The sequence below is a fragment of the Orussus abietinus genome, unplaced genomic scaffold (assembly GCF_000612105.2).
Source record: "Orussus abietinus isolate OABI.00-Male unplaced genomic scaffold, Oabi_2.0 scaffold363, whole genome shotgun sequence".
In the NCBI taxonomy this organism is placed as follows: Eukaryota; Metazoa; Arthropoda; class Insecta; order Hymenoptera; family Orussidae; genus Orussus; species Orussus abietinus.
In genome coordinates, this window is record NW_019394512.1 from 61242 (window position 1) to 88391 (window position 27150).

Genomic DNA, 27150 nt, shown 5'->3' on the forward strand with positions numbered 1-27150 from the left:
TGCGTAAGGAAACCGACGTGTGCTACTCACAACCAAAGGAGATAGCGCTTGACGTAATAAACCGCATATTACGAGGAATTTAATGCGCGAGATTTAGCCAAAAAAATCGGAATACTAATTTCGATAAACGGGTTTCTCACTCTACTCATATACAATCTGCGGTTCTTGAGGAACTAGTCTGGCGAGCGAAGGAAATAATCAGCCACGCAATACGAGAGAATTTAATCTGAAAATGGAAATACTAAAATCAATTAAAAAATGCCTTTAATCTACAAGAAATCTTCTGTGATTCGTGAAGAAATGGTTCAGCGAGTGCGCGAGTCTCGAGCGAAGGAGATAGTGACCGTCGTAATCAGCCGCGCGTTACGAGGGATTTCGCTCTCATAGAAACCGGCTTGGCACTCACTGATGGCTCCGAGAGCGAACCTTGTGACGTATGACCACAAGCGAACGTGCAAAGAGAATAATATCGCATTAATGGCCACGTCGGCGCAAATAAACCCTTATACGCCATGCATGTGAACCCGTTTGCACCATTCGAGGATGAAACGGTACCGACGCGAAAGAAAATCGTTCCAGAGCGATTGGAAATGTGCAAGAGAACGGCCGCTTCGTGGAAAGCGACCGCAACATCCGGTTCCGGTGTTTCGGTCCGGTAAAGTGCAATACAGTCTGGAAGTGGACCCAATAAAGTCCGAGGTTTATGAAACGGACCCTGAAGAGAAACAAGTGCCCATAGAACTTTTCTTGAGAGCGTCAAAATACGAGTTGCATAGCGAGGGAGTTTAATATTTATCAATCAAAGCTCCATTCAATCAAGTACTCGAGTTATGTGTACACAGGGCAGAGATACTTGAGCGCATATTGTGACATTACTCGATGAAACGGAAATCGTATCCCTTCCAAGTTTATTTGACGTGCACTTTAAATGCATTTCAGAAACTCTCAAAAATGCACGTACTTGAAGAATTCATCTCTGATAAAAGAAAAATTGTCTATTTCCGAGAGGAGAGTGGGAGGTTCTTAGTCTTTTGATCTTCGAAATTCAATTTTTTTCTTTTAGTCAATGGTTGTGATTTTATACTTTTTGTTATACGGCGGAATTGTGCATATATAAATACGGAGATAAGTTGAAATAAATTAAAAAAGAAGTCACAGTGCAGCGTGTAACGACAAAATAAGAGGCGACAGCGCCGCACGTTTTCTGAAAAACGGAATACCGTTATCGTTATCATAACTCGTATTAGAAAATGATGTCATCGCTATCTCCCGACTGAAAAGAACGTGGGGCAAGTCAACAAGAACTCGCGTGGCACTCGGTAAACCTGAATAAGCACTAATAGATTGCCGGTGATAAACGATAAGTTGGCTAAAAACAGACGTATGTCTGCGATGGGGGACTTTCCGAGTCGGAAGAAAATATTTGCCGATTCGTTAAGAGTTACACCTGTAAACAAAGAGGAGTACAAAATACCGAATTTCAACGAATCACAAACAGTGTCGCGATTTACCATTATTGTTAAGTTCAGACAGTTTACAAGCAAAACTGAGAAACGATAACTACGGACAAGATGCTTGTAAACATTTCGCTATTTATTTGTTTATTCTTTTTATTACAAAATTGCTGCTTCCTCGTAAACAAGCAAGGGTAAAATTTGTCATCTTCAGGATCGTTCTTTCCTCGTAAACAAGCATTTGGTAAAGTTTGCGAACCGCAAAACTAGATTTACGAATGTATGCTATTTTCATAATACTAATATCCCGTTAACATTCCAATCATTTACTCCCTCGTAAATGTTAACCGGTAAAAAAGCAACTGAGTCAGTCCATATACCAAAAACGCACATTGCAAGCACCCAGCAAATGCTTCAAGAAGCAATTAATTTACTTATATGTTTGTGTATATCAACGCACATAGGGCAAGTATTTGTTATATTAGGTGCTGTATATGGTAAAATGCATGCTGTGATACATGTTTTACATGCTTGCATGTATTTTTGGTGTGCGATCAGCCTAACCTATTCGGGAATACTCAAATTGTTCATAATTTGACAATTTATCCTATTACTCAAAATCACTTGATCTAGCCGTACGATATTCGCTTTTTAAACGCTTCTGGTTTCATATCTCCATTCCATCTGCAGCGACGACGTCTGACCAGCCCCGCAATTATCTACTTGCGATTAAGGAAGTCCGCAGCGGCCGATACATAGCGGGACAAATCCACCACCGAGCGTCGTTGCTGCACGCAGCTGCTGCCAACAGCTGTCGGTGCTGCATGCAGCACGCTGTCGCTGCAGCACGCAGCGCGCTGCATCCGATGCCGCGTCGGTGCAGCGCGATGACGATGCACCACGGGCCAGTAGCAAAGTAACCTTCCAGCGTCGGCAAATCAACTGGACGGACGTCCGGCAGATCGGTCGATGAAAAACAGGCGCACTTAATTTCCACGCGAGAGAAGCAAAGTCGCCGGCTCTCGGACGAGCTGCGCCGTTTCAGCGGTAAACAGCGCCGGCACAACTCTTGCATAATCATGCAGCCGGCTTATCGCTAGGCCGACAGCTAGGTGTGCATACGTGCCGAAAGGTAATAAAATTGCACACGGAGCCTCACGATACGCGCCTCTTCCCGGTCATACTCCCCGTCTACTGTATCCGCGATGCGTTGCGACCGTTAAATCCGATCGCTCGTTCTCGGAAGAAAGAAGTCATTCTTCAAAAAGAAACAGAATTGCTTCATACGTAAGCGGTAGAATTTAGAATAAAAACTCGCCTTATTAAGGTGTTATGACAGGAATATATNATATATATAGAATGACCATGTTATAAAACCTTAAGGTACATTTTCAAGATCGGCTTAATGAAAAGAGAACAATTGAGGTTAACGTGGTCATTTCTGCGGATCCTCGCAACGATCTCGCGGCTGATTTGCAATCTATGCAACCATGGCCGGTCTATTGCACTTTCACGGAGATTCGAGGAATGTCCGACTTTCTCGCGCGATTACGGAACGCGCGGTCACCGAGGCGAGGCGCGACGGTGGTGGAAAATGAGGAACAGAAAATGTCGCGGATTTTTCCCTATTTTCCGAGACCAGAGATTTCCGAGCATCGAGAGGACTTCCGGCGTCGCTACGAGCACTCCTTGCCCGCGAATTTCGCGACCTTGGAGGTCGCGCGATGACCGGTGTCTTGCGATTCGTCCGTCGCGACGCCCACGCGAATCGCGGCTTAAGATACCTTTTCGTTTCCTGCGCAACTTCCCTGCCGCATGCAGCTAAGCGCCCTGATTGGCCGAGCGCGATCAGCTGGTCGGCGTAGTTTCAGCAGCAGCCGTCCACAATTTTTGCAGCAGCGCTGCGAACCAATCGGATCGCTTCGCTGCACACAGTGGAGCGGCAGTACACCAAATAACAAGATACGCCTCTATACGCTTATTTAACACGCGACGTGCAAGTGTTAACGCATCATTCTCCGCTAACTCGCCATTGACGAGTCTAGGAAAGCGAGATATAGACGCTCTTATCTCCTCGAGTTACCGGAACGCGAAATGATTCGTCGGGTATTCGCAGATTACAATTCTTTATTTTCCTGTATAATAGTCACAGAGCGTATAGATATGGAGAAGACTATAATATGCGTATATATACGATGCGAAGGAGACAAGGTGGGCAAGCACAAAGTTTTATTTTTGACTCACCTCCTCCAAAACGCTATGACGCGGTATAACAGCGGTTTACTTGCAAGTAACCCGACGAATAAATTGTTTGAATTATCTAAATTGAAAACTGTTCGAACGTTCGGTAAAGTCACGTAAAAGCTAAGATGGGGATACGAAAAATTGTACTACTTATACATCTTTTTTAATTTTTCCGCTTTGAAATTTACTTCATATTTTATATTTTCATAGTCAGTAAACACGGTTATAAGGACTGCCAGGTAGCACATCTTGTTCTCGAGCACTTTGCGTGGGCATTAGGAGTCTTGTAGTAAATGAAATTTAAGCGATGACGTGAACATGCGCAGGAAGAACTTTTGGAAATCTTTAGCGACAGACCATCTCTCTTTAACCTCCTCCTGACACCCTTTCCCATATATTGTCTCCCCCATTTCTGTAAGTTCTATGATAATGGTACAAGTACCATGAAACAACGGCAACGCGCGATCGAGCTATTAAAATGACCACCGTGACCTCTCGCGATTACTGCGGGGGGCGATGCGTTTCCGCGGTCGCGATTATGCAGACGCGCCCGCAGGGTGGATATCGACCAATGGCGTGCGAGCGTTGGCGCGAGCGGCCGGCCGGAAGGAAAGCGACTCGCTCGCATTCCCGTGGAACAGCGCCAATCGTGAACAGCCAGAGGACGGAATAGCCAATGAGCTTTCGGAAGTGGTTTTGCGCAATGCCTGCCACGTAATCGGCGTCGATCGATGGAGCCCATCGATCGATCGGCCACCGGCCGCTTCGCGTTCTCCTTTCCGCGCGTGTACGTCGTAGCTCGAAGAACTGAGAAAACTCTCAAAATAATAGAGAAAAACGGTTTCTCCTCCACGAAGAAAAATATGAGCTTAAAAGTTACAGATACCTATCTGTTGGAAACATCTGTTCTCAATACAGTTAAAAGCTGTCCCATTAAACAATTAATTCAGCTAACTTTACTTTTGTCACAGAAATCTTTACTTTCTCAGGGGAATCAAAAACTCCTTTATAACCACCGAAAAGATTGAATATGATTCATTCTGGATTGTAAAGGAGTTTTAGATTTCTCTTTTGACATATGGGAGAATATACCATTAAAAGAACTATTTAGGAATGTGGGGAGGTTCTAATATTAACAATTTAATATCGGGTCACCTTATACGTGTATATCTGTAACTATTATAGAATTTTATATGCAACCTTTACAAAAATGTTCTGTTATTTTCACAGATATTGTTCTGTTATCTTTACATGTATCAAGTTGTATTCTTTACAGTTACTTATCCGCAATACTTTCGAATGTTTATCCGTAACACTTACAAATATTTTCCTGTAATTATCACAGATAGTTATCTGTAATCTTTGCGGAATCAAGTAACAGAAACTTGACTGTAACGCTAACAGAAATAATCTGCTGTCCCTATTCCAACAGATAAAATCGATACATTTTACAGATTTTTCTGTAAGTTTAAGAGATCTTTTTTCACCGTGTCGAGTCGGATGCATCGAGTCAGATGCATCGCGTTCGAGTTTCTCACTTTTCTCCCCTTTCTCTCGTTCCTACTTTCTTCAACTTTTTCCCTTTCCTCTACTTTCCGTGAATCGCGCGAAAAGCCGGAAGAACTCCGAGAATCCCACGATCATTATCCGTCCTTCGGGCCGCTTTCGGCTAAGACTTCGAGAGGAGCCTCGCGTAATGTGACATTTCGGAATGGCGAAATCCCGTGATCACAGCAGGTGACGCAACGCTCCACCTATCGCGATAATAGAGATGAGCGGCACGAATCTTCGCGTCGCTCGGCATACTGATGCACTCTGCGCACGGCCCTGCGCGGGGGTCTCTAAATCGTAAAATGGCGACCGGCGGCACGAACAAGGACTAACCAGGGATTTAAAAAAAGAACGAATTAGCAAAAAATGAGATTTTAGAAAAGCGAGCTGAAGCTCGAAACGCGCAAGGACGGGACGACAGCGGCCATTTTACATTGCGATGCACGCACCCGCAATCTCGTCTACGGGAATAATAACAAACAAAATATACATATAACGTCTTTTTGAAAGTGCGAAAGAACTCGTGCCGAAAGGTGTAAAGATCGTGAAATTGTGTAGCACGGTCTATCTAAAAACATAAAACTTGCAAATGACAGTAACAGTTACCGTGTAATTCAAATTGCTTTTTATTCGTTTACAAGACGCAAGATCGCTAGCTACAAAAAATGGCCATCATTTATTCCTTTCTCTTACGTTTTCAGTTTGACATGCGCAGAGATGCCTTCTTTTTCTTTTTTAAATACATGGGCCTAACCTCTTACGTACGCTCGTATCTAGTCAAGTGCCATTTTTAGTCAAACAGACGTCATCCTCCTAGATACGCGTTCTTGTTGAGCTATATTTACTAATAAGTTTGATACTTTTAATTAAATACAATCTTCCTGTTTATCAGGGGCTCCATGGCCGCCCGAGATGCGGACGTCGCTCGAACGAGCGGCGGTTCGCTTTATCGACGGACGCGTCGCGTGCGCGTAATTGGCGTTAATTCGACATCGGGCCGACGCCTAGCCAGCAACCCCGCCTCGGGCGGACCTCCGGCTCAACGAGGCGCGACCGAAATACGGCGAACCAATTGGCCGAACGAGGATCGGCCGAGCGCGGAGAAGCACTTCCTGGTGGTCGGCCAATTATAGGACGCGCCGGCCTAACCTGGCGCAACCGGCCACCGCGATGGCACATGCCACCAAATAGCCGGCGCCGGATTTTCCAGCGAAAGACCTCCTCGAGACTCGAAAACCAACCGCATTCCCTCCAAAACAAAGTTCCTCCACGCAGACCTTTCCTACGAAGAAATTTTCTCTGAGGATACTGGTTCTCAACCGAGAGCTTTCGCATAGACTTCCCCCTAGAACGATCCGTTGCATCGTGATGGGATGGACAATTTTCCAGATCGTCGATTCCTGACGAGAAGTTTCCTCGATCCTCTCCGTAGGAAAAATCGTAGGATCGCAGTAGGTTTCCCGGGTCACCAATCTCGGTAGAAAAGCTCTTTCAATTCGCCGCCAGCGGAACACTGTCGGGTCTCGTGTTTGCAGACCTCCTACAGGCCGATCTGCCATTTGTTTGGACATCCCGGACAGGGTGTATAATCGCGGCAGTGCTTTCGAGGAAAGCACGCGCGGGGTTTCCGGAGGCCGAGTGGCGCTTGCGGGAGCTTTGAAGCGGCCCGAATTAACCGGCGAACGTGCACCCGAGAAAAAGCACCGCCTCTGTCCCCGGGGAGAGCTGAGAGTGGGAAGCCCACTTCCTGGGTTTCCGGGGGGCACCGTGAACGAGGGGACGTCAAAAAGCTCCCTCCCTCCCTCCCGAAACCTTTGTGGGCTTCGACGTGCTGTTTTCCGCCGAAAGCTTGCACCGCATCAGCAATTCGTGACCAAAGCGAAGAAAAAATTCACTCCCGGTATTTAAAACTAGCGATGCACAAAATCGGTTTCGGTCTTGCAGTTATGATCTTGATATTGCACGGTAGAACGTTGATCTTGATCTTGCAAATATGACCAGGACTTAGTCTTGAAAAAATGTATAACACCTAAAAGTCGTCACTGATATTAAAAAAATATGGTATCGTAAGGAAGTATAGAAAATATGTATATTTTCCTTGCGATTCACCGCAAACTACTATAACCGTATTCAACGTTCTCGTTGCCTTTCTAGACAGGAAACGCGAATCTCGACTTCGATCTCGTCTCCTCTCGTCTCGGCCGCGAGCGCTGCGGAATTCTCTCCTCATGAGCGACCTCGCCGTCCACAGGGCCCGTTGCGAAAACTTGGCAGCAAAGCTTCCGAAGAGGTCGCGCAGGTCGAGCTTCCAACGGACTGCATTGAATTACAAATTGGTCGATGATATCAGGGGTCGGGCACTGACGCGCAAATGGTCGGTGGATTTAAGTTGCGTTAAGAATACCTCGAGGGCAATTTGAGTGCGTTCAGTTGTTTGGCCACTGGTAGTGGCCAAACCGATGTTCTTGGTATCGCTAAAACCCTCAAAAAGGATATTTTATTCATGGAACTAACAGTTATTGATCCTGTAATTAACATGAAAATTCGTCAGAGGGAGGTCTCGTGGATTTAAATCCCGTACTCGTACATAAATCAGATACACGCAGGAAGAATTGATTCACTAGACAACATCGTTTAACTAACTCTATATAGTTCATTTCACTCAACCGGAGCGGCACTTTAATAGAATCGTTTTGTTAACTTTAAAACATATGTTAGCTAAAAAACCAAATATTTTGGTTAAAAGTACCAATTTCTTCAAGATTTCGCATGATCCTACCGCATTTGATGTAATCAACCAAAAGCAGTTAAACAACAAATTTTATCATGTCAACCAAATATTTGGTGTCCATAGATTCACCATGTTCAATGATCGACCCGACAAAAATTGTATTGCGAAACGAAATATTTGCCCGCGGGTACAGTATGCACCATAAAATTCCAGATGAAGCATTTTGTAAGCCCTATTCATTTATCAAGGCATACTGACCTTTCCTGCGGCCGAAGGGTCCAAAGAAGGTACCATTCTTGCCGACGACGTTGTCGTCAACGTATTTGAAGAGCTTGGCGGTGTCCTCGCCCTTCTTCGCCTGGTTAGCCTTGACGGGACGGGGCGGCGCCCTGGGGGCTGCGGGGGCCGCGGGGACGGACGCTTGCGATGCGCCCTCCTCCGCCAGGGAGTTGATTCTCCGCTGCGACCCGCTCCAGCCCTTCCCGGCTGAGATCTTCACGGAGCAACTCATCCTCTCATAGTACACTGCAGCCACTGCCACCTACGCGCGAAACCGCCGTGTGTCTGCGCGAGCGCGCATGCGCCACCCGCGAAGGCAAAGTCCCGCGAACCTTCCGGTACAGCCCCCAGAGTATGGGGAAAAAGTGCGTCGGAAAAGTTTCGGTATCGATGATCGAATAAAAATCTCACAGAGCAACACGTACCCTAAAATGTCCTTAACGGTGTCGATGTAGGAGGTAACACCTCCAAACGCGCCGATAAACTTCGATTGCGACACCAAACGTTTGGTTAATATTGAGAAGATATATTATACATAATAAAGGATCCAATGTCCTCGCTGGCGAAAGTCCGAGTCTGAATTCTGGGGGATAAAATCTCCCTTCCGCACCAATTAACACATGCGACGGCAGGAGCCGTTATATATAGGGCTTCGGGAGCGAAGCCGCTCACCAGAAAGTTGGTTTCGGCCGCGACCGTTCGCGTCGCTGCCGTAGGCCGCGCGCGCCCTTCCGAAATCCCTCGGTCCGTGGAGAAGCTCTCCACGGGGGCTGCTCCACCGGTTGGGTCCAGTCGCCGTGTGGAGGCGACTGCGATTGGTCGATTCCCTCGCGCCAAGCGCTCCACTCGAATTTACCGAAAAAGAGGCAACGGTGTTCCTGTTGGTTCAAGCCTAACGTAGTCACCCGATCATCCCAATCCTAGTATCACTGCGCCAATTGAAAATGCGCTTGCCTCGAGATGGCCAAACCAGGTAAACGCTACGCTCTCTTCCTCGTTCGCGTTCGACCCTACTTAAGCCGTGCGCACAGGTGTAACCTCTTGCAGCGTCGCGCCGAGACTGACTGTCTGGTCGGTGCCTGGCCGCTCCGCTCGCCTCGTTCGCCAGTGACGTCAGGTCGCCACGCACGCGCACGCCGCCGCGCGAGACACTCCGGCGCGGCCACCGAGCCGGGCGGACGGATCGTCGCGGCCGCGAACGTTGCAGTTGGTTCCACTCAATATCACTGCCGATCGCTACTGTTGATCCGATCGAAGACCGGTCATTCATCGGGCGCAAGGCCTCCGACTCTTGCATGGGGATCCGGAGAGCCGCTCATCGAGATCGACAGCCCCGCGGGACTTCGGAGAACGGATTAATCGTTTATTAATAGATCCAATCCAATAAGTTAGGAAAAGAAGTACTCAACTTATATTTACGCTCAGTTGTGTTAAGAATTCGAAAATTGTATACTGTATGTATTGGAGGGGAAGTTATCAGGGAAATAATTTCATTGTCGTTTTTATCCTTTAACTGAGGGAAAAAAAGGTGACCGACGCGTTTGCACCCAGAGTCTCGACAATCGAGTGCGGGAGAAACGCGATCCGCGGAAATCAACAAGGTCACGCAAAACTCAAACGGCGTTTCTCTCGATGCTGTAAGCCAGGAATTACATGGAAGTTACGTCGGACTAAAACGCGATCCTGTCAAGAATATCGAAAAACGATCTACCCGGAATTGGAATTCATAAAGGGTCGCGATAACATCTGATACGAGAAATCGACTGCGACTTGAACCGACCTCGTCTGTGAATTAAAGTTTCGGATTAAATAAAAATTTCGATGTTTTTTGAAATTAAAATACTCGAAGCTTAAGCAATCTAGATTTCAAATCCATATCTCTTAGGTCCGAATAATCCAGATTTCAATTTGAAATTCTGACGCTTATAAGGATCACCCCTTTCTATTTATTCGGCCCTTTATATTTCGTTTAACTGTTCAATTATTCATCGAGAACCTTGAATTACTTACAGTTCGCGGGAAAAATGTAAAAACTGCAGAATTTCCAGGAAATTAAAATAGTTTCTTACCGTCATGGGATTAAAGCCTTCATCGGTTTCTGATAAAACTGAGTAAATAGAGGTTTGGTGCTCTTCTTATCGGTATATCGGGAATATCCAGATATTTCGACTCGGTGTAAAGAGGGTCAATATCAATATTCTACTGCCATAAAGCAGTTTTCGTCATTCGTTTAAAAAATGTGTTTTTTGGTTTCTGTGCTTTTTACGTAATATTATCTTAGATTATCACATAACACTAGGTTCGTTCTGGTATATATGAATGTGATTTAGGATCATTTAAGAAAAACTCACAAAACATGAATTCTATATGAACGTTTAATTCGTTATTATTAATATCTCGTACATAAGTCTGTCAACAAATTACAACTCTGCCGACTTATTGTACGTTTTCACAACAAAACGTTCTAAAATACGTCTCAATATCGCTACCTTTCCAAAATTATTCGTTTCTAACAATTGAATCATGAAATCTGAACTGACCACGTTTAATTTATACAAATTTGGTCTCCTAGCAAAGATTACATCACTCGATTTGTATGTCATCATCAGAGTTTGAAAACGTTCAGCAATACGTATTATTATCATATTTTTTGAACCTCTGCGTTAAACGTGTAATATTTCGAATTTCTGGGGTATAAAGTACGTAATGCGGAATGAAATACATTTTTCGCAAAAGCATATTTAAATTGACCAACTGTTCTGTGCAGGCAACTCCAATATGGGGGTGTATCTACACGCCCAGAACAAACTTTCCATGGCAACGAATTTCACCCCAAATTGCCATTTCGTCGCCAGCTCGAGAACACTTCGAGGTGGTTACAATCGCACCCGAAACAGTCACAGTTCGCGGTGGTGTCGTGCTCACATTGTGTTTCGGATCTGTCCACAATCTTATCAGAACCGATTAGACGTGACAAAACCGAGATCCAACCTCACACGTCCGGGTTTTCTCGCTCGACAGGATGCTCAAGTTCCAGTTAAATACACCCGAGGACCTCAAGGTCGCAGCATGCATAGAGCGCAGGAGACAAATCGAAGAGGCCAGGAAACCGAGAATCTTCAATCCTCGTACTCGTCGTATCGGGGTAAGAATTCACCGAGTTTCCCTATAAAAAAGAAAACGAACTATTATTCAGAACGTTTATCCAGATTACCAATGAGAATCAAAATTGCACTTTTTCCAAGCAGTAACATACGCAGTTCCGGTGCTTTAACCTTCATGCCTTCTTCGAGTTCATTTTGAACCCGACAAGAATTTTCTTTCTCGTGTACTTCTTTCATGCTGCTTTGCGTGTGATTTTAATTACCTAAATATTGATTATGTAAAGAAATTTCCGGTGGTAGTGTAAACTTTATATTTTGTTACCATGGGTCAAGTAACTCAGATGACAATGAACGAAGTGAAGATTAAATAAGGCATGGAGGTTAAGTAGCTTTTATTTAAATTTTTATATCTTTTTAGTTTGGTTTATGTAAATGTATTGTAAGGGTATTGAAGGTAGATTACCTTCTTAAATTGTAGAACACACGCCCAATGGCACTAGGGAAAGGATAATAAAATGAAATTTTTTTTATATACTGGACAAAGAAATGTCAGATTTTTGGATCATGGAACTTGCCACTGCGGCGTTTTTACAGAGCACGGTGATGTAATAATTTATGGGTATTCTGAATTTATGGGTAGTAATTACGGGTACACTTTTCAAACTGGCGAGGACGTCACTTCGCCATCGCGTGACTCGACTCTGTTGAATCGACAAGAAATGATTAGGCGCTGCAGATAAGCGTGTCGAAAGTAATAATGCGGCATCAAACGATACCTCCCGACCCATACCTTGATTACCGTTATTCATCCGAGAATTTATAAACGCATGATAGATAGACATATCAATTTCGAAAAGCATTCTTAATTTCTACTTTTTAAGTTTTTGCAGACAAGTGTTAAGCATTGTTTGTTCAACGAATGCTTAAATCCTATCTTTCTCGTACACTTACGTGTAGATATCGACAATTAATATTGTAAGCAGAGTTTACCGTCATTTATATGCGATTCCAGACTACCGTTGTTATTTAATTTTCATTCTTCGTGCATTCCCAGGTCGACAAAGAATTCCTTGATAAACAGATCGAGGAAAAGAACCGACAACGTCTCGCAGAAAAGGAGCGAGAGTCTCAGTTGGACCAAGCTTTAGTTTGCAGCAGCAAGGTCGCCATAATGTTGGAGAAGCAGCAAGAAGAGGTTAAGAAATATCCCCAAATTTATTCGTACGTACTGGGATTAAATTTTATTTATCTCGTTTCTGGTCCCTTTTTCTCTCTTTCAGGAGAGGAGAAAAATACAAAAGGAGATCAACACCTTCCGACAAGTTTACCAGCGTCCCGAAAATCGTCGGGACTTCGACCTTTACGATCCTAATAATTTGAAAAAGTCAGTGCCTGCAAGTTCGAATAACCAGAATCCACATTTAGGATTGGCTTCCGCTCAAAGGTGCATACCTTAATCTCTTACTAATTTGATTAAACAATCATTAAGTTAACAATGAAATTGTTACCCTGCCGTTCTGCCTCCGTCATCATCTGCTCTTGATCAGCCTTTGCCATAAATAGCTATTTATCATAATGAACTAAATCATGTGGTGATTTTCACCAATAAGTCACCTTGGAGCATATTTTATTAAACGATAGATGTAAATGTTTCTGAGTTCTCTTTTTTATAGATTTATGGGAGAAGACGTAAACTTGGCGGAGCGCACGAAAGCTCAGAAGGAACAAATGCAAGCCTGGATCGCACAACAAATCGCGGAGCGCCGCGCCGCGGAAAGGGAACGTCACAACGCCGAGAGGGCCCACCAGGACGCCATTCTGTCCAGAGACAGACGATCGATGACTTTAGAAAAAATGGAACAGGATTGTCGTCGGAGACTCAACGAGGCCACTGCGAGATTCAACCGAGCCCTCGTCAGTGGCCCTTCATGAGAACATTTTAAATACAGTCTTGCCGATTTTAAATATTATCGGAAAATTATTTAATTCTTACCAAACTTTCCTACAACTTGGTTCCACGTTATTCATACCTTGTCGAAACGCTTAGTCCAAGAGTCTCGACATTTCTTAGAAGTAATTTTGACCTTTGTGCAGGCAGAAGAACAAGAACAAAGAAGAAAGTGCGAGGCTGCCCAAGACGAGGAGGACAAAAGGGCAGAAATTTACAACCACGTGACCGGCGACTTCCTGACCGAAGCAAAGGGTCAAGCGGACAGTAATCGCGGTCCGGATAAGCCACTCGCTTCGAGGTACAAGGGTATGACCTCCGAACAACTCAAAGCATACCGAGACGAACAAGCTCGTCAGATGACGGAAATTCAAGTGAGCTTTCCATAATTATCTATCGGCTAAAAGTCATCCACGCTTTAAGCGACGTTCCTCTTCTTCTGTAGAAAATGAAAGCTGAGGAGAAGAGGAGAAACGAAGAGTGGAACAGGCAGATGTCGAGCAATGCTCAGAGTGCCCAGATCTACCAGCAAGAATTGGATCGAAGACGGGCGTAAGTTAGATTTTCCTACTTTACAGCATATACATGTGCTTGAAAATTGTTATTAATTTGTTTTTAATTCTTGCCTTATTTTGTAGAAATTTCTTTGAATTGCTTCAGCGTACCCGGAGAACATGATACATAATCGTAAATGATTGTCGACCGAGCAGCAAAATTAGTTGCAATGGCTATTTGTTCTTATTATTTTCCATAAATATAACTTCTTTGTCAGGTTGTTGCAGAAACAAATAGCCGAAGAGAACCTGATGCTGGCGCAGCAACAAAAGTCCCAGCAGGAGTACTTAAATCGGTTCGTTTACAAGAATAAGCCTACCGCGGCTTTCTTCGAACAATTCAACAAGGGCACCCGTTAGGATTTACGGATTGATCTGGGAGACTTCATTTTGTAGAAGCGAAATCTAAAAAATAATGACAACTGCACTGGTAGTATCATTTTTATTTTAAACTTGCCGAGACGAGTGTGTGGCACGGTGCTTACAGCTTTTATGTGCATCATTTTTATATATGCATGTCTTGAATAAAAAAATGTTCCTGGGGATGATCGTTTTCTTCATTGTTCTCGGATGCTGTCGAAATGCTCGCATAATGTATTGAGACATACAAAATAATTTATGTAACTCCAAACGTATACTGATATAATGACGTTCCTTTCCTAATGTTTCTTCGTTCGATTTTTTTTTTTCATTAATATTTGCGGTGTCGGCTGCAATAGTCATTTACCGCATACTTAGTAGGGACTAACTGATTTTGTTGTTCATTACTTTTTGTAAGAAAATTCGATTTGCGGTCGGATCTGCAAGTGAAAATCTGACGGTGAATAATTGTATTCATGGAGGAAAAAACTAATACCGCTAGTAAAGATGAATTTTAAAGATAGTCACGTAAGAGAAGTTTTATTCGATTACATCGAATTTTTCGGGTTCGAAGATTTCATAAAAATTATGTATATTGTTATTTATCGTGAATTCTAATTTGTTTTAAAAATATTAAGAAATTTCGAAGAATTGAATTAAGCGTAATATAATAATTAATTAAATTTCTCTGCTTATCGATGTTAGATAATAATTTGTCATGTCAGTATATGTGGCGCAATCTTTTGGAATATGGCTCTACTTTCGGTCAAGTTCACGGTTCAAGGAAAACGATCGATAATGAAGAAACTGTTAATTATACATTGTTTACATCAAAATTTGTTCGAATGTATGCATGTACAATTTTCTGCAGAATTTTAAGGTTATTTTTTATTTGAAGATGATTTGAATTTTACTCAAATCTAGGACATTTCTCTTCTATGCAAATAATGCTAAATGAAAGACTGATGAAATCGGAAGGCGAAAGAATGTCTAAACACGGGTAAGTTTGAGGTTATATGCCTTTCAACGCTGATCATTACTTTAATAAACTATATTTTTCTATAATAATCGTAGTGCTGGCGAACACAGTACAATACTTCAGGAATATGCTGAAACCGTGGAGCGTCTTAAACAAGAATTAATAAACTGTAAAGTAAGCATAAAAATGATCAAGCATTTATCGATATGAAAACAATTATTTATTACTGCATTTATTCTACTAATAATAATTATTTTGACTTGTATATATTTTACTACACAGTTAGAACAGACGAATCTTCGTAGTCAGCTTGAAAGTCTTCAAAATGATAGTAAAAATGTAGGACAAGTCGTGCGAGAATGCCTCTCTCACAGCGGTCTAGACAATTGCGATGGTCGTTCAGATGACAAGGAAATGATCTTGAACCTTCAAAAACGTGTAGCTATCCTACAAATGGAAAAAGATACGACTAATCAATTATGGCAAATGTCTCTTAGAGCAGTAGATGTTTTGGACACAGAACTAAAAACGTTTAAAAAGAATGGCAAGGATATAAGAACATACGAGGAACAAGTGAAAAATATCAAAGAAGCCTATTCAGAAGCAATCAAAGCACTGGAAGAAAAACTTGTACAAACCAAAGAAAATTTTATCAAGCATCAATCAAATTGGAGTGAAAATAAACAGAAATTTGAAACACTACAAAAAGAAAAGCAAGACTTAGCTGTAAAATTTGATATGTTTCGACAAGAGGTAATGAAAAAAGAACACTCCAATGAAGAGACAATAATTGCACTGAAGACTGAATTAGGTATCATAAAACCACAACTACAACAGGCAACACAATTGCGCATTGAACTAGAACAAAAATTGGAAGATGCACGAAAGTTTGTTGTTACTGCTGTAGCAAAAGATAGCGAAGCAAAAAATAAAGTGTCCGAGGCTATTGAACTTGTAGAAACGGCAGTTAAGGAGAAGGATTCAGCTCTGCAAAGAGAAGCTCGTACTTTGGATGAAAAGTTGAGAATCGAAAGGCAGCTATTCACCATAACAGAAGAATATAATGCTAATCTGGCAAAAGAGGTGTCTCGTGTGAAGCAGGACTTTGATAGAAATATGAAAAAATGCTTACTAGAAAACAAAGAATTAAAATTAGGATTGAAAGAAAACGTTATGTTATTAGAACGTGCACAGAGAGAGAGTCGCTTGATGGAAGAAGAACTCGAAAAGATGCGGCACAATTCAGATGATTTATTGCGTAGATCTAATACTAAAATCTTGGACCTAGAACAAAAGCTTAAAGATGCTGATAGCAAATTAGAAGTTTGTAATATAGCAGATTGCAAAAAATACAAAGAACAAACAAAGCAGTTAGAACAACAGATAGCTGATTTAGAATCAAAATTAGTTACATCAGATGATCGAATAAAGCGTATTCAAATGCAAACTGCCAGAGAAGTAGAAGAACGAGTGAGGGAAGCTGATGAACGAACTAAAGAAGCTGTGGAAAGATATAGCAATTTAGAAAGGCGCTTATCTAGAGCTTTAGATGAAAAGGAAAAGATTACCATGGAACTCCGATCCTTACAATCAACATTTGAAAGAGATATTGAAAGAAGAGACCATGAGAGATGGTTACTAGATAATAGAGTGCGTCAACTGCAAGAAGATTTACGCAAAGCTACTGACTCTGTCGACCAGACAAATGCACGTGGCAGTATGTTGGCTGATCAAATAAATCATCTTGAATATGAAATGAGAAAAAAACATTGCACAGATAAAACGTAAGTAACATGCACCTTGTTTCCTTCTTACAAAGTTTTAATAAAGGTAAAATGTTATCCTTATCAGATATGATTAAATTGTAGCAAATAAATTTTAGATAGACCACAGAAAAAAATAGAGGCATGACTATTCTCATTGTGATTCTAATCATTCTATATTATAAATCATTTCAAAGTTAAGCATTACATTTAAATGACAAATTTGCTTGCAGAATCAGAAATGAAGGCCCATGTTATAAAATGGAATTAATGGAACAATTACGAATAGTACAGGATAAGTTCGACAAAAAGACAAAAGAGTTATCTCAGCATGTTGAAATTCACCAAAAACTAAGTCAAAAGTGCAAATGATTTCTGTTATTAATATTATTAAATATCATGATAGAAAAATATTTGTTAAGAATCCAATGATATCATGGGACATTTTTTTCTAGATGGAAGGCAGAAGCAAAGTCACTTACAAGTAGCTTTCAAATGAAATCAAAAGAATTGAGAAGAAAAATTAATGCTCTAAGGAAAGAAAATGAGGAATTAAACAAAGAATTGCTGGCATGTCGATACCAACTTACACAATGTAGAGTTAAAGCTATTCATAGGTATGTCAGAAGATGAACTATATATGGCACTACTCACTTTAGCTCCTATTGTTCTCATAATTTTAATTTTTTAGGTATGATCAAGGAGATGGGACCAGGTGACAATATAGTATACTAATGTCACATCTAGAAAAGCCTGTAAATATATTAACAAAAAAACATTTATTTATTTTGAAAATACATTTTGGTATCAAGCACCACAATGCAGAGTATTTGTGACATAACCTTCATTCCTCAGTCTTTTCATGAACATTGAACATGAATGTTATGAATTGGATACAATGCAAGCTGCAAACATGCTTGGAAACCAATACAAGGATTCTTCCTGTGCTTGCTTGTCTATCCATGCTAAACCTTCTTTTACCATATGATCGAGAGCTTTCCGGGCCCTTTCACTCTCCCAGTGTAATTCGTTTTCTAATATCGATTGAGAAACGTGAGCATTTCCAGATAAACTGGCTTGCTGTAACACAGCGGTATGATCCATACTCAATTCCCCAGGAATCGACTGGACTAGGTGTTTCCCTCTACCAACTGAAACGACAGAAAAGCCATTTCCAAAGATCCTAAGCTTTTTTGCTGCAGCTAAGAGATCTTCATTTGTTATTTCTTGGTGCTCCTTACGACGACCTCTAGCTTGTACTAATCTATTTCTTAATTCATCCAAAGAAATCAGGCCTCCGTTCTTATAATTAGTAGCTAAACATACTTCAACAATTTGTACGCTAAGTTCATAATAGAAGTCGCCAATCCCAAGAACCGACCAGAAACCTTTGCCAGATGCAAGGGGATCTACCCCGATTGATGCACACATTTCAGTGAATTGTCGACGGAACTGAGCGTTTTTCTTAATTTCAGATTTATGTTTCGATGCAAATTCTTCTAAATTAATTCTGAATGTCTCCATATGTTTTGTCATCTGCTCGAATTGATTTTCTTGAATTTCTGTTCCCTTGTCCTTGTACTTCTCTTGTTCAAGTTTCTGTTTGTGAATCGCTCCTACTCCTGCTTTTCTCCTCATTTTGTTGGCTTAATTGAACCTTACTAAATTTATTATTATTGATGTCAATCAGACCATTCAAAATACAGAATATAAATCTCCGCCTCAAATATGTTGGTATCTTAAATCTTCTGAATTTTATAGCTTATTGATATAAGCTTACCATTAACTACACAATTGCAGTGCTGTTAACATAAATTCATAAAGGGCTCCTTGTATAATCCACCTTTGAATCAAGTTACCTTCACTTTAATTAACCACATCGGAGCTCAGTATGTATTTACATTTATATCTATCTCTGTATTTGAGACATATTTCGGCTCAATACTTTGGATCCAACACTAGGGTTGTTTCGACTTAAAACAGATGAGTTGGTCTTTATCTAGAATTGGAGAGGAGTTACGTTTTCATGGCTGACTTGTTTCGCAAATTTTTCTCCTTTTCACAACTGGAGGGACTGGAGGCCAGCATTAGGGATATGGAAAGCTGATGCTACAACCCACTGACGATGTTCCTGTCAGACAATCCATTCAACCATCGCAACTATCCAAGTGCATTCAAGTATTAGCCGCACCCAATTTCGCTTAACTTTAGTCATCTACTAAAAGTCACGATACGACGTATGTACATTTATATTTACACTACTGAAATGTACCAACACTGGCACACTTAGCACAGCTATTCGTCCATGCTATCTCGTAATTGAGAGCAACTGAGATAAACGGAGAATAGTGATGCACTGTCCTTTACAAACCCGATTCTATAAGCATATCTGTGACGAAGATAGGGAGAAGAGGACGCTCCATCCCTTTCCTGCTAATTTAATTATTTTCTTTAGGGTCTCTCAAAGACCAAACTTAAGATGCACGCAAATCTGATACTTAATATGTGCGTGACATTAAAAGCTACGTATATTTCTAAACATTTGAAGTACTTCATACATCTTTAAACAATGTAATAAGAGCATTTGAATAGCCCGCTAAACAGTTTAATTCGGGAAAAGAAGTTTCTCCAAGCAAAGATGGCGCTAAGGTGCAAACGTTACACCTGGTTACACCACTCTAATAAAGGAAGGGTCATCCCTATAGCACAGGTGTAAACGAGGGAAGTGATGTATTAAAGAACGTAAGGAATGTGTGACCTATTCTGACAGCAACATTTGAATTCGAGTTTGTGTCATCTGCAAAGAAATGTTGATATATTATTAAATGCGCAACTGTTAATTACAGAAGTGGGTCACTAATTCTATCTGTTTATAAATATGGTCACCAAGGATTGCTCTCTTTTTTACTATTTAGTTTACTTGGTAACAAGGGTCAATCAAGTTTTTCCTATAATGCTGTTAGTAGTGGTTTAAAGCCTTTAATAAGTATTTTTTAGAAGTACTTTTCTAGCTTTCAAAGTATACAAAGGAGACCTGAGCTTCCAAAATATTCTTCAAAATGCAACGTGACGGAAGTGCTACTACGTGTAGCATCAACTACGACCGACCCATGGAACTTATTTCGGTTCCTGCCATTCCTGATGGTAATTTAAAACTTAACTTACATACCTTACTATATATCTGAATTATTTTTAAGTAATTTATTTTCATTAATAATAAATTTAATGCTGTAACTTTTTATAGACACTTTCACCGTTGGACAAGCAGTAAATGCATTAGGTTTTGGGAAGTTTCAAGTAAAACTACTATTATCGACAGGACTCTGTTGGATGGCAGATAGCATGGAAATAACAATACTAAGTATTCTTAGCTCAACATTACGTTGCGATTGGGGCATTAGTAAGGCTGAACAAGCTTTAACTATAATGGTACGAGATAATCTGGTACATAATAAGCAGTCATTTTATTTTCACTACTAATAACTATATCTCCTTATTGTTTTTCGGTGTTTCAGATCGTTTTTATGAGTATGATGTTAAGTGCGACATTTTGGGGTATCTTAAGTGACAGATATGGCCGCAAGAAGTCGTTAACAATATGTGCAATACTACTCTTCTATTATGGATTTCTTAGCTCATTTTCACCAAGTTTTCTTTGGATACTATTGCTCCGAGGACTCGTTGGGTTTGCCATTGGCTGTGCCCCACAATCGTAAGAAATAACCTTCATATGTTTTATTCCTATTTCACTTTTTAATTATTAATGAAATAAATAGTTTTTCTCAAATTAGATTATATACATAATTAACATGTTTTCTATGTTACAGGGTAACATTGTTTGCAGAGTTTCTTCCTACTAAACAAAAGTCAAAATGTGTAATACTGCTAGATGTGAGTATATTAGCGTAAAATAAAAAAATCTTATACACTTCATATTTGAAAGATATAATCTTTGCCTTGTTTTTTGTAGTGTTTCTGGGCTCTTGGAGCCTCCCTCGAGGTAGTATTAGCATTAATAGTCATGCCGAGTTATGGATGGCGTTGGCTGCTCGCCATTTCAACATTGCCTGTGCTTATATTCGCTACAATCACTCCAGTAAGTGTGCTCATATAAAACAGTTAGCGATTAAAGTTTCCAATTATGAGATTTGTGATCCACAAATATTTTAATACTCAGCATACTCTTTTCAGTGGCTTCCAGAGTCTGCCACCTTTCATGTTATGACTGGCCGCACTGATAAAGCGTTTATCACTCTGGAAAGAATTGCAAAGGAAAATAAAAAGCCCATGCTTTTTGGTCGATTGATAATCGACCATCCCTTTCCAGTTAGTAGAGGTGGATGGAAAGACTTATTCAGCCTTGAGGTCCGAAGGACTTCTGCGTCCCTTTGGGTTATATGGTAAGATTTTTTATGAAGCATGTGTGGTTTCACATAGAAATTTTGTCCCTTGTTGTTTGCATTTAGAGAAATTGTATAAGTCTTTATTGATTTGATTTTTTATTTGAAAAAAAAAAGTGATATTCTCTGAAATTTATACTAATTGACTTGATGGCATATTGTAAATTAAAACTGTTGCAGGTTTTGTAGTGCTATTTGCTACTATGGAATAGTTTTAATAACGACAGAGCTGTTCAATACAACAGCTGAACGGTGTGGCAGTAATGGCATTGGAAGAAGCGACTGCAATTTAGATTGCCAACTAAGAAGAAGTGATTACATAGACTTACTGTGGACAACTTTGGGCGAATTCCCAGGGATATTTTTCACTGTCATTATTACCGAAAAAATTGGTAGAAAGAAGACGATGACGTGGCAGCTGATTATTTTTGCTGTAATAGTGTGTACATTAGTCAAAGCATGCACTTTAAGCAGAACAGCATTGACAATAGGACTTTTTCTGGCCCGTGGTCTGATAGCAGGAGTCTTCCAGGCAGCTTATGTTTACACTCCCGAAGTTTATCCAATACATTTGCGAAGTGCTGGAGTAGACGCATGCAGTGTTATGGCAAGAGCTGGTGCCATGATATCGCCATACATAGCTCAAGTTTTATTGCAGCAATCGATGAGTGCAGCAGTAGGAGTTTACGCTGCGGCTGCATTGTGCACTGTATTAAGTATTCTGATACTACCTACAGATAATAGGTAGCAATTAACGGGCGAAAGCCCGAAGAATTCTGTTGAGATGTACATATGAAGTGCATAAAGGGAAAATCGGTCATAGGTACTAAACCTAAAAGTAAACCAACCTGTCTGATCCTGATGCCCAACGTGAGGCATATTTTATACCTTTCCATCGCTTAGAAATCATCGTTGCAATGTATGTATATAAAAATACAAGAATAAGAATGTCCAACCATAATGGAGATGATTTTTATATTTTTGTTACGTTACAGGTGCTTCATGCACTGTGTTTGATGTATTTTAATACTACCTAGATAGGTTGTAGAGTAGGTTAAGTGTACGCCCAAAATGTGTAAGCTAAAACTACCTTAGTTATTAAATATGAGGTACTTTTTATTTGATAGGGAATATCAAAGGAATATGTTGACTCGTTCAGCGCCAAAATTGGGTTCGAAACTTTTTTGGTTAATGATTCATTTTGATGTACTTATTTGAATTATTTTATGTATGGAAAACATTAGCATAAAACTTGATTCTTCTAAATGCTTGAACGTTTATTGCAAATTATTTGAATTGTTACCTAAAAAAGTTAAGTAACCTATTAATTTTATTTTGATCTTCCAATCGATGTCCTTACAATGGAACCAGTTTTATATTTATATACATCGCGTAAAATTTGTTATACTTAATGAATGTAAATGTAAATCTAAACAAATTATATTTCTCGATTGTAGTATACACATACATTTTATATGTATTCTTATAGCCATTTATTGTACGACCTGAAAACATTTTAATATACTTGCGATAATATCGCACAAGAAAATAAATACGTAATGGTCTGTTTATTTTCAAATATGCTACTCTTGGGTTTAATTTCCCGTGAGTCAATAAAAATTATTTTAATATAATTAACTTTTTTATCCTTTATTTTGAAATTACAATGATCGTCCGGTCAATATAAAATTTGTACAAAACTCCAGCATATCTTACAAAATAACAGATTATTTTACGAATGTTCCAATTTTGTCCTATCAATCAATGAATTAGATCCGTTTTAAGCTCTGCATTATTATTGTTCGCAGACGTCGCCTTAATTTCTGATCACCATTACAAAATATGTGAGTGGAATTGTCCCCAATTTGAATCAAGGTGTCCTCATCTTGCTGTTTATAAAAAGAAAATGGTACCATTAATAATCGATTCGCATTATTGTAAATACACGATTCAAATTCCAACAGTTCAACCAATTATTGTTATCAATTCATTTACTCTTTTCGAACTTAATTAAAATTTGCTTATTGAATCAAATCATGACATATTTGCTCTTGTTCTGAATTAAACTTCACATTATTTTACACACACCAAACACAAGAATTGTACATCTCAAACTTCAATCGTACATGTTAAGTATGCTTTATGTTACAATTATGGTACGTACCAAGTGAATACTGGTAGAAGTTGGACTGTGCTGCAATTTGGCACCTTGAATACCTTCTTGATTAAGTTTCCTAAGTAATTCTTGTGGATCCAAATTCCCATACTCGTGTTTTCGTTCCTTCAATACTTCTTCTTTAATCGGCACTGGCGAATTGATTTGCTGTTTTCGTTTTGCAACATGTTTTTCTTCCAAACTCTGAAAAAAATTATTAAAGCTCAAGAGACATGAGCGTTTAAAAAAAAGTTACTTCAATACCTTCATGCTAAATTGTTGTCATTATTTTTTCAAACATACCTTAATTGTATAAACATTGTCTTTGACTTCTAGTTCACCCGTCACTGATGCCAAGCTCAATCCAGGCTTAATTTCATTAGGAATAATTGTCGCTGCTAGTCCTGGTTCGATAAAGACGCGACCCCGTTTCCGCCTCAAAGGCAGTTTTACAACTTCTCCACGTTTAAAAGTTATAGGTGTCTTTTCCTTTAAAAAAAATTATTGTTAGTATTAATATAAATGATTGCGTACCCAAATACAGGAGAAACACACACATGCACTGCAGCTCAAGGAAACGTACTCCAACAGACTCAATGACTAGATCGGCTCTATGAGGAGCCGTAACTGGTGGCTGAGTGTAGCACTCTGGTATAGCTAAATTTTCTGGTTTAAGGTCACGTATCAATTTGTTAGCTTGTGTAAAATTCAAAGATGTATCAATCGGACAGTGTACAGCCTTCATAGCAAGTGGCTGGAATGGTGCTAAAGCTTCCAGGTACGGAAAGTCTGGTTCTGCAAAATTACATGAAAGCTAAAACTCAGTAAAAATAAGTAATCCCTAAGTAATCAATGATCGAACCTGTGAATATAATCGTGTGCTGAGGACTATTTCCCCATAGCTGAACAAAGTGGACAGCATCTCCAAATCGAAGACTTGGATGACCACAAAAAACTACACAAGGCTGTTTGTAATCAGAGCTGAATCCGTCCGCATAGGCTGAAGTGAAATGCTTTAATCTAGCATTCTTTACAAGGAATGCATGGGGAAATGGTTCCTCCGGAAGGTAAACTTTGTTCTGCTTACTTGTTGATAGCCTTTGTAAAATGAATATACCATGAAATTTCATCTACAGAAAAATTCTTACTCGATCCAACTGTTTACAGGTATCTGAAGAAATTCTGAAAATATTCAATAGAATTGTAACGGTTTTTACCATTCAGCTAAAATATTAGAGTAAGCCAGTGAGGACTCTGCTACAGGAGAAATGAAAAAGAGTGGAACTTGCGAGAAACCAGACTTGTCCAGATGTGTACTCAGGCACTCAAAGAGATCGTACACAACACCCGAAGGGTAGCAGGGGATCAAAACGCATCCTCCAGCACGAAGTGTCATTGCTATGGAAAATAATTTTTGTAATAATAACTGAAAGCAATAAAGATAATAATAAAGTTGTTTCTTACCCACTGTCATACACAGTTCTCCCAACATTGTGTCAGGATTAGCTGTAGGGGTTTGCGTCAATCCTGTCAAGATTAACATATTTGCGTGTTTAAGCATAGTTTGTTCCATAGGTCTTGGATGCGTCGTCAGAGTTGAAGAACCACCAACAAAAGCAACCTTCTCGTGATCACAGGATATTAACCAATTGCTACTTCCTAAGCAATATCCTGAACTTATTGGTGTAACTGTCAATGCTCCATATACATCCTAGCGATCAATCAAATTGATTAATAAAAATTAAATTATGTAATAAAAACACTTGATTCAATGTCTATGACATACCAACTTTTGATCGTAACCAACTGTTTGGATGTTTGCTAAAGCTGAATTAACCGCTGTCATGGAATAGAGAAACTTCCAAGACTTTGGTTTCAATGCATCTGATAATGGAGGAGGAAGAATATGCAGCATTTCTTTCCATTGTTTTGCAGCTGTGGCACGTGGTATTCTCTCAACAAATTCAACCAATTCTTCCATAAAAAATCGTCCTATTTGTAACGTGGGTTCTGTGGCATAAACTATACCTTTAAAACCAGTACCCTCTGTTATAAAAGGTAACGCAAGCATACAGGTGTAATTTGAAATTAATATGACATCTATTTCTGAAAAATCCACAATCCTTTCCAAAGGAGGAGAAAATTCTGGTGTTGAGTCTACAAAAACCTTGCCATAGCATTCTTTTAATTCCTGAAACATTATAAAATTAATGATAGGAAAAGAATATACCTCACAGAGATGGACATATTTTCTGAAAAATTATTAATTCTATGTGTAATTTAATTACTAAGATTTTTGTTTTCAACTAAAATATTTGCCCATCTCTGACATCAATTAATAACTCCTAGGTTATAAAACAGACCCCTTCGATTTGCCAGTCTTGATTATTATCTCGTGGTACCCATGTAGGTAAGGCATTAAATCTAGCACTTGGAACCATCGACATTGGCATGAAATTCAATATGGATTGTAAATTCAAGCCACAGTCTAACATTAGCGTAATTCCTTTGAAACTCAAAACGAGGCATGGTTTTGTTGGTTCATTACTTAAACAATACTGAAACAAGATGAATTATAACAATTAACAACAATTCTAAACTGCTTATACCTTTCAACATGAATTAAATAAATTAGTCAATATAGAATAAATTCAATAGAACAGAGAAGAATACATAAAATATTAATCATTATCATTGTAAATTAGTTCTCAATTTCTCAGAAGTAAATTTAGCTTTAAATGATTTAATAGAAATTCCGCAAGTTATCTGAAAAGTGTGCTTTTATAAATCATACGTTTAATACAAAATTGTTAAGTAATTTTTTCTGTAAAATCATTAATATCAATTACCAGTTTCATTTTTATTTGTTTGATGAGATTAGGATCTTCGGAAAAGTAAATAAATACATCAACAATACAACGTTATTTATACAATAGTTTATAATTATTTACAGAACTAGTCACAACATTGCTCACGGGCATATACGGGTATGGTCACGCTATTGCACGCAATTGCACGTGATTGCACGCTATTGCGATCCATGTCAGAGCAGAGATGAGTTGGTAGATTGCTTACGGGCAGGATCGTTCGATCGCATCCTGTGCTGCCCTCTGGATTCGTACGATAGCTTTCACCGTTATTCGACACCAAAGGCGGCGCAACGAATTTCTGATAGGGGCTCGCGCACTCGCGATGGCGGTATCATCTAGCAGTCGCCGTGGGTGGCTCACGTACTCATGATGGTAATACCATGCGGCAGTTGACTGTGGTGGCTTACCTACGCTTACCGACACTGCTCCCTTTTGATGGTAAGGGAAGAACACTCTTGACGCTCCATTTGACTTTATCTACTTATCTACTACTATTAAGTACATTGTTGCCTCGAAGTGGACGTGATGCGGAGCTTTGGGGCACGCGTCGGTGTTACGTACGGAACTCTCATACAGCGACTCTGTGTGAGTGCGATCGCTCTTAGAAATCTTCGCGCGTCCCAACCAGCCAAGCGCCAAGCTACTGGTCGAGACGTTGAGTATGTGTACGTTCGGTGCTACACTCGCCAGAGAGTGCCGCAGAGTGGCGGAGAGTTGCCGCAGAGTGCTGGAGAGTGTCGGAGAGTGCCGGAGAATGA

General features: G+C 40.1%; 6 protein-coding genes across 9 annotated transcripts in view; 3 read left to right on the forward strand and 3 right to left on the reverse strand.

Annotated features, from left to right (window-relative positions):
* Positions 1-9326, reverse strand: part of LOC105700732 — a 69579-nt gene extending 60253 nt beyond the window's left edge. Inside the window, exon 1 of the mRNA XM_012426917.2 lies at positions 8239-9326. Within this exon, the coding sequence (XP_012282340.1) occupies positions 8239-8491 (253 nt within the window). The 5' untranslated portion in view covers positions 8492-9326. The remainder of the gene's footprint in view (positions 1-8238) is intronic.
* Positions 9327-11281: 1955 nt separating this feature from the next.
* Positions 11282-14247, forward strand: LOC105697314 (RIB43A-like with coiled-coils protein 2). The gene is made up of 7 exons (XM_012420572.1): positions 11282-11404; positions 12418-12558; positions 12644-12807; positions 13037-13277; positions 13458-13685; positions 13757-13863; positions 14084-14247. The coding sequence occupies exons 1-7, from the start codon at positions 11282-11284 to the stop codon at positions 14223-14225; spliced, it is 1146 nt and encodes a 381-aa protein (XP_012275995.1). The 3' UTR covers positions 14226-14247.
* Positions 14248-15046: 799 nt separating this feature from the next.
* LOC105704161 (paramyosin) lies at positions 15047-17785 on the forward strand. Its single transcript, XM_012433166.2, has 6 exons — positions 15047-15225; positions 15300-15378; positions 15487-16988; positions 17201-17329; positions 17423-17584; positions 17659-17785. The coding sequence occupies exons 1-6, from the start codon at positions 15164-15166 to the stop codon at positions 17684-17686; spliced, it is 1962 nt and encodes a 653-aa protein (XP_012288589.1). The 5' UTR covers positions 15047-15163; the 3' UTR covers positions 17687-17785.
* LOC105704180 (vacuolar-sorting protein SNF8) lies at positions 15556-19220 on the reverse strand. 3 transcript variants are annotated; one of them, XR_002762210.1, is made up of 3 exons: positions 17810-19216; positions 17622-17720; positions 15567-15651 (listed from the first exon to the last, which is right to left on the reverse strand). XR_002762210.1 is itself a non-coding variant. In XM_012433209.2 (2 exons), the coding sequence occupies exons 1-2, from the start codon at positions 18603-18605 to the stop codon at positions 15604-15606; spliced, it is 705 nt and encodes a 234-aa protein (XP_012288632.1). In that variant the 5' UTR covers positions 18606-19220; the 3' UTR covers positions 15556-15603. The 3 variants fall into 3 exon arrangements, 2 of the variants coding, with proteins under 2 accessions (XP_012288632.1, XP_023288346.1); XM_012433209.2 differs by lacking the exon at positions 17622-17720 and having other exon boundaries at positions 15556-15651; positions 17949-19220; XM_023432578.1 differs by lacking the exons at positions 15567-15651; positions 17622-17720 and having other exon boundaries at positions 17730-19215.
* Positions 19221-19640: 420 nt separating this feature from the next.
* LOC105704169 (synaptic vesicle 2-related protein) lies at positions 19641-22920 on the forward strand. Of its 2 annotated transcripts, none has more exons than XM_012433177.2 (8): positions 19641-19890; positions 19965-20111; positions 20212-20396; positions 20483-20679; positions 20795-20858; positions 20938-21063; positions 21159-21367; positions 21548-22920. In XM_012433177.2, exons 2-8 carry the CDS (start codon positions 20027-20029, stop codon positions 22113-22115), a joined length of 1434 nt encoding a protein of 477 aa, XP_012288600.1. In that variant the 5' UTR covers positions 19641-19890; positions 19965-20026; the 3' UTR covers positions 22116-22920. The 2 variants fall into 2 exon arrangements, with proteins under 2 accessions (XP_012288600.1, XP_012288609.1); XM_012433186.2 differs by having other exon boundaries at positions 19644-19709.
* Positions 22921-22997: 77 nt separating this feature from the next.
* On the reverse strand, positions 22998-26665 carry LOC105704155 (integrator complex subunit 9). Its single transcript, XM_012433152.2, has 10 exons — positions 26372-26665; positions 25886-26080; positions 25309-25713; positions 24987-25233; positions 24740-24920; positions 24385-24620; positions 24106-24317; positions 23826-24011; positions 23532-23726; positions 22998-23256 (listed from the first exon to the last, which is right to left on the reverse strand). Exons 1-10 carry the CDS (start codon positions 26378-26380, stop codon positions 23137-23139), a joined length of 1986 nt encoding a protein of 661 aa, XP_012288575.1. The 5' UTR covers positions 26381-26665; the 3' UTR covers positions 22998-23136.
* Between the last annotated feature and the right edge of the window lie 485 nt (positions 26666-27150).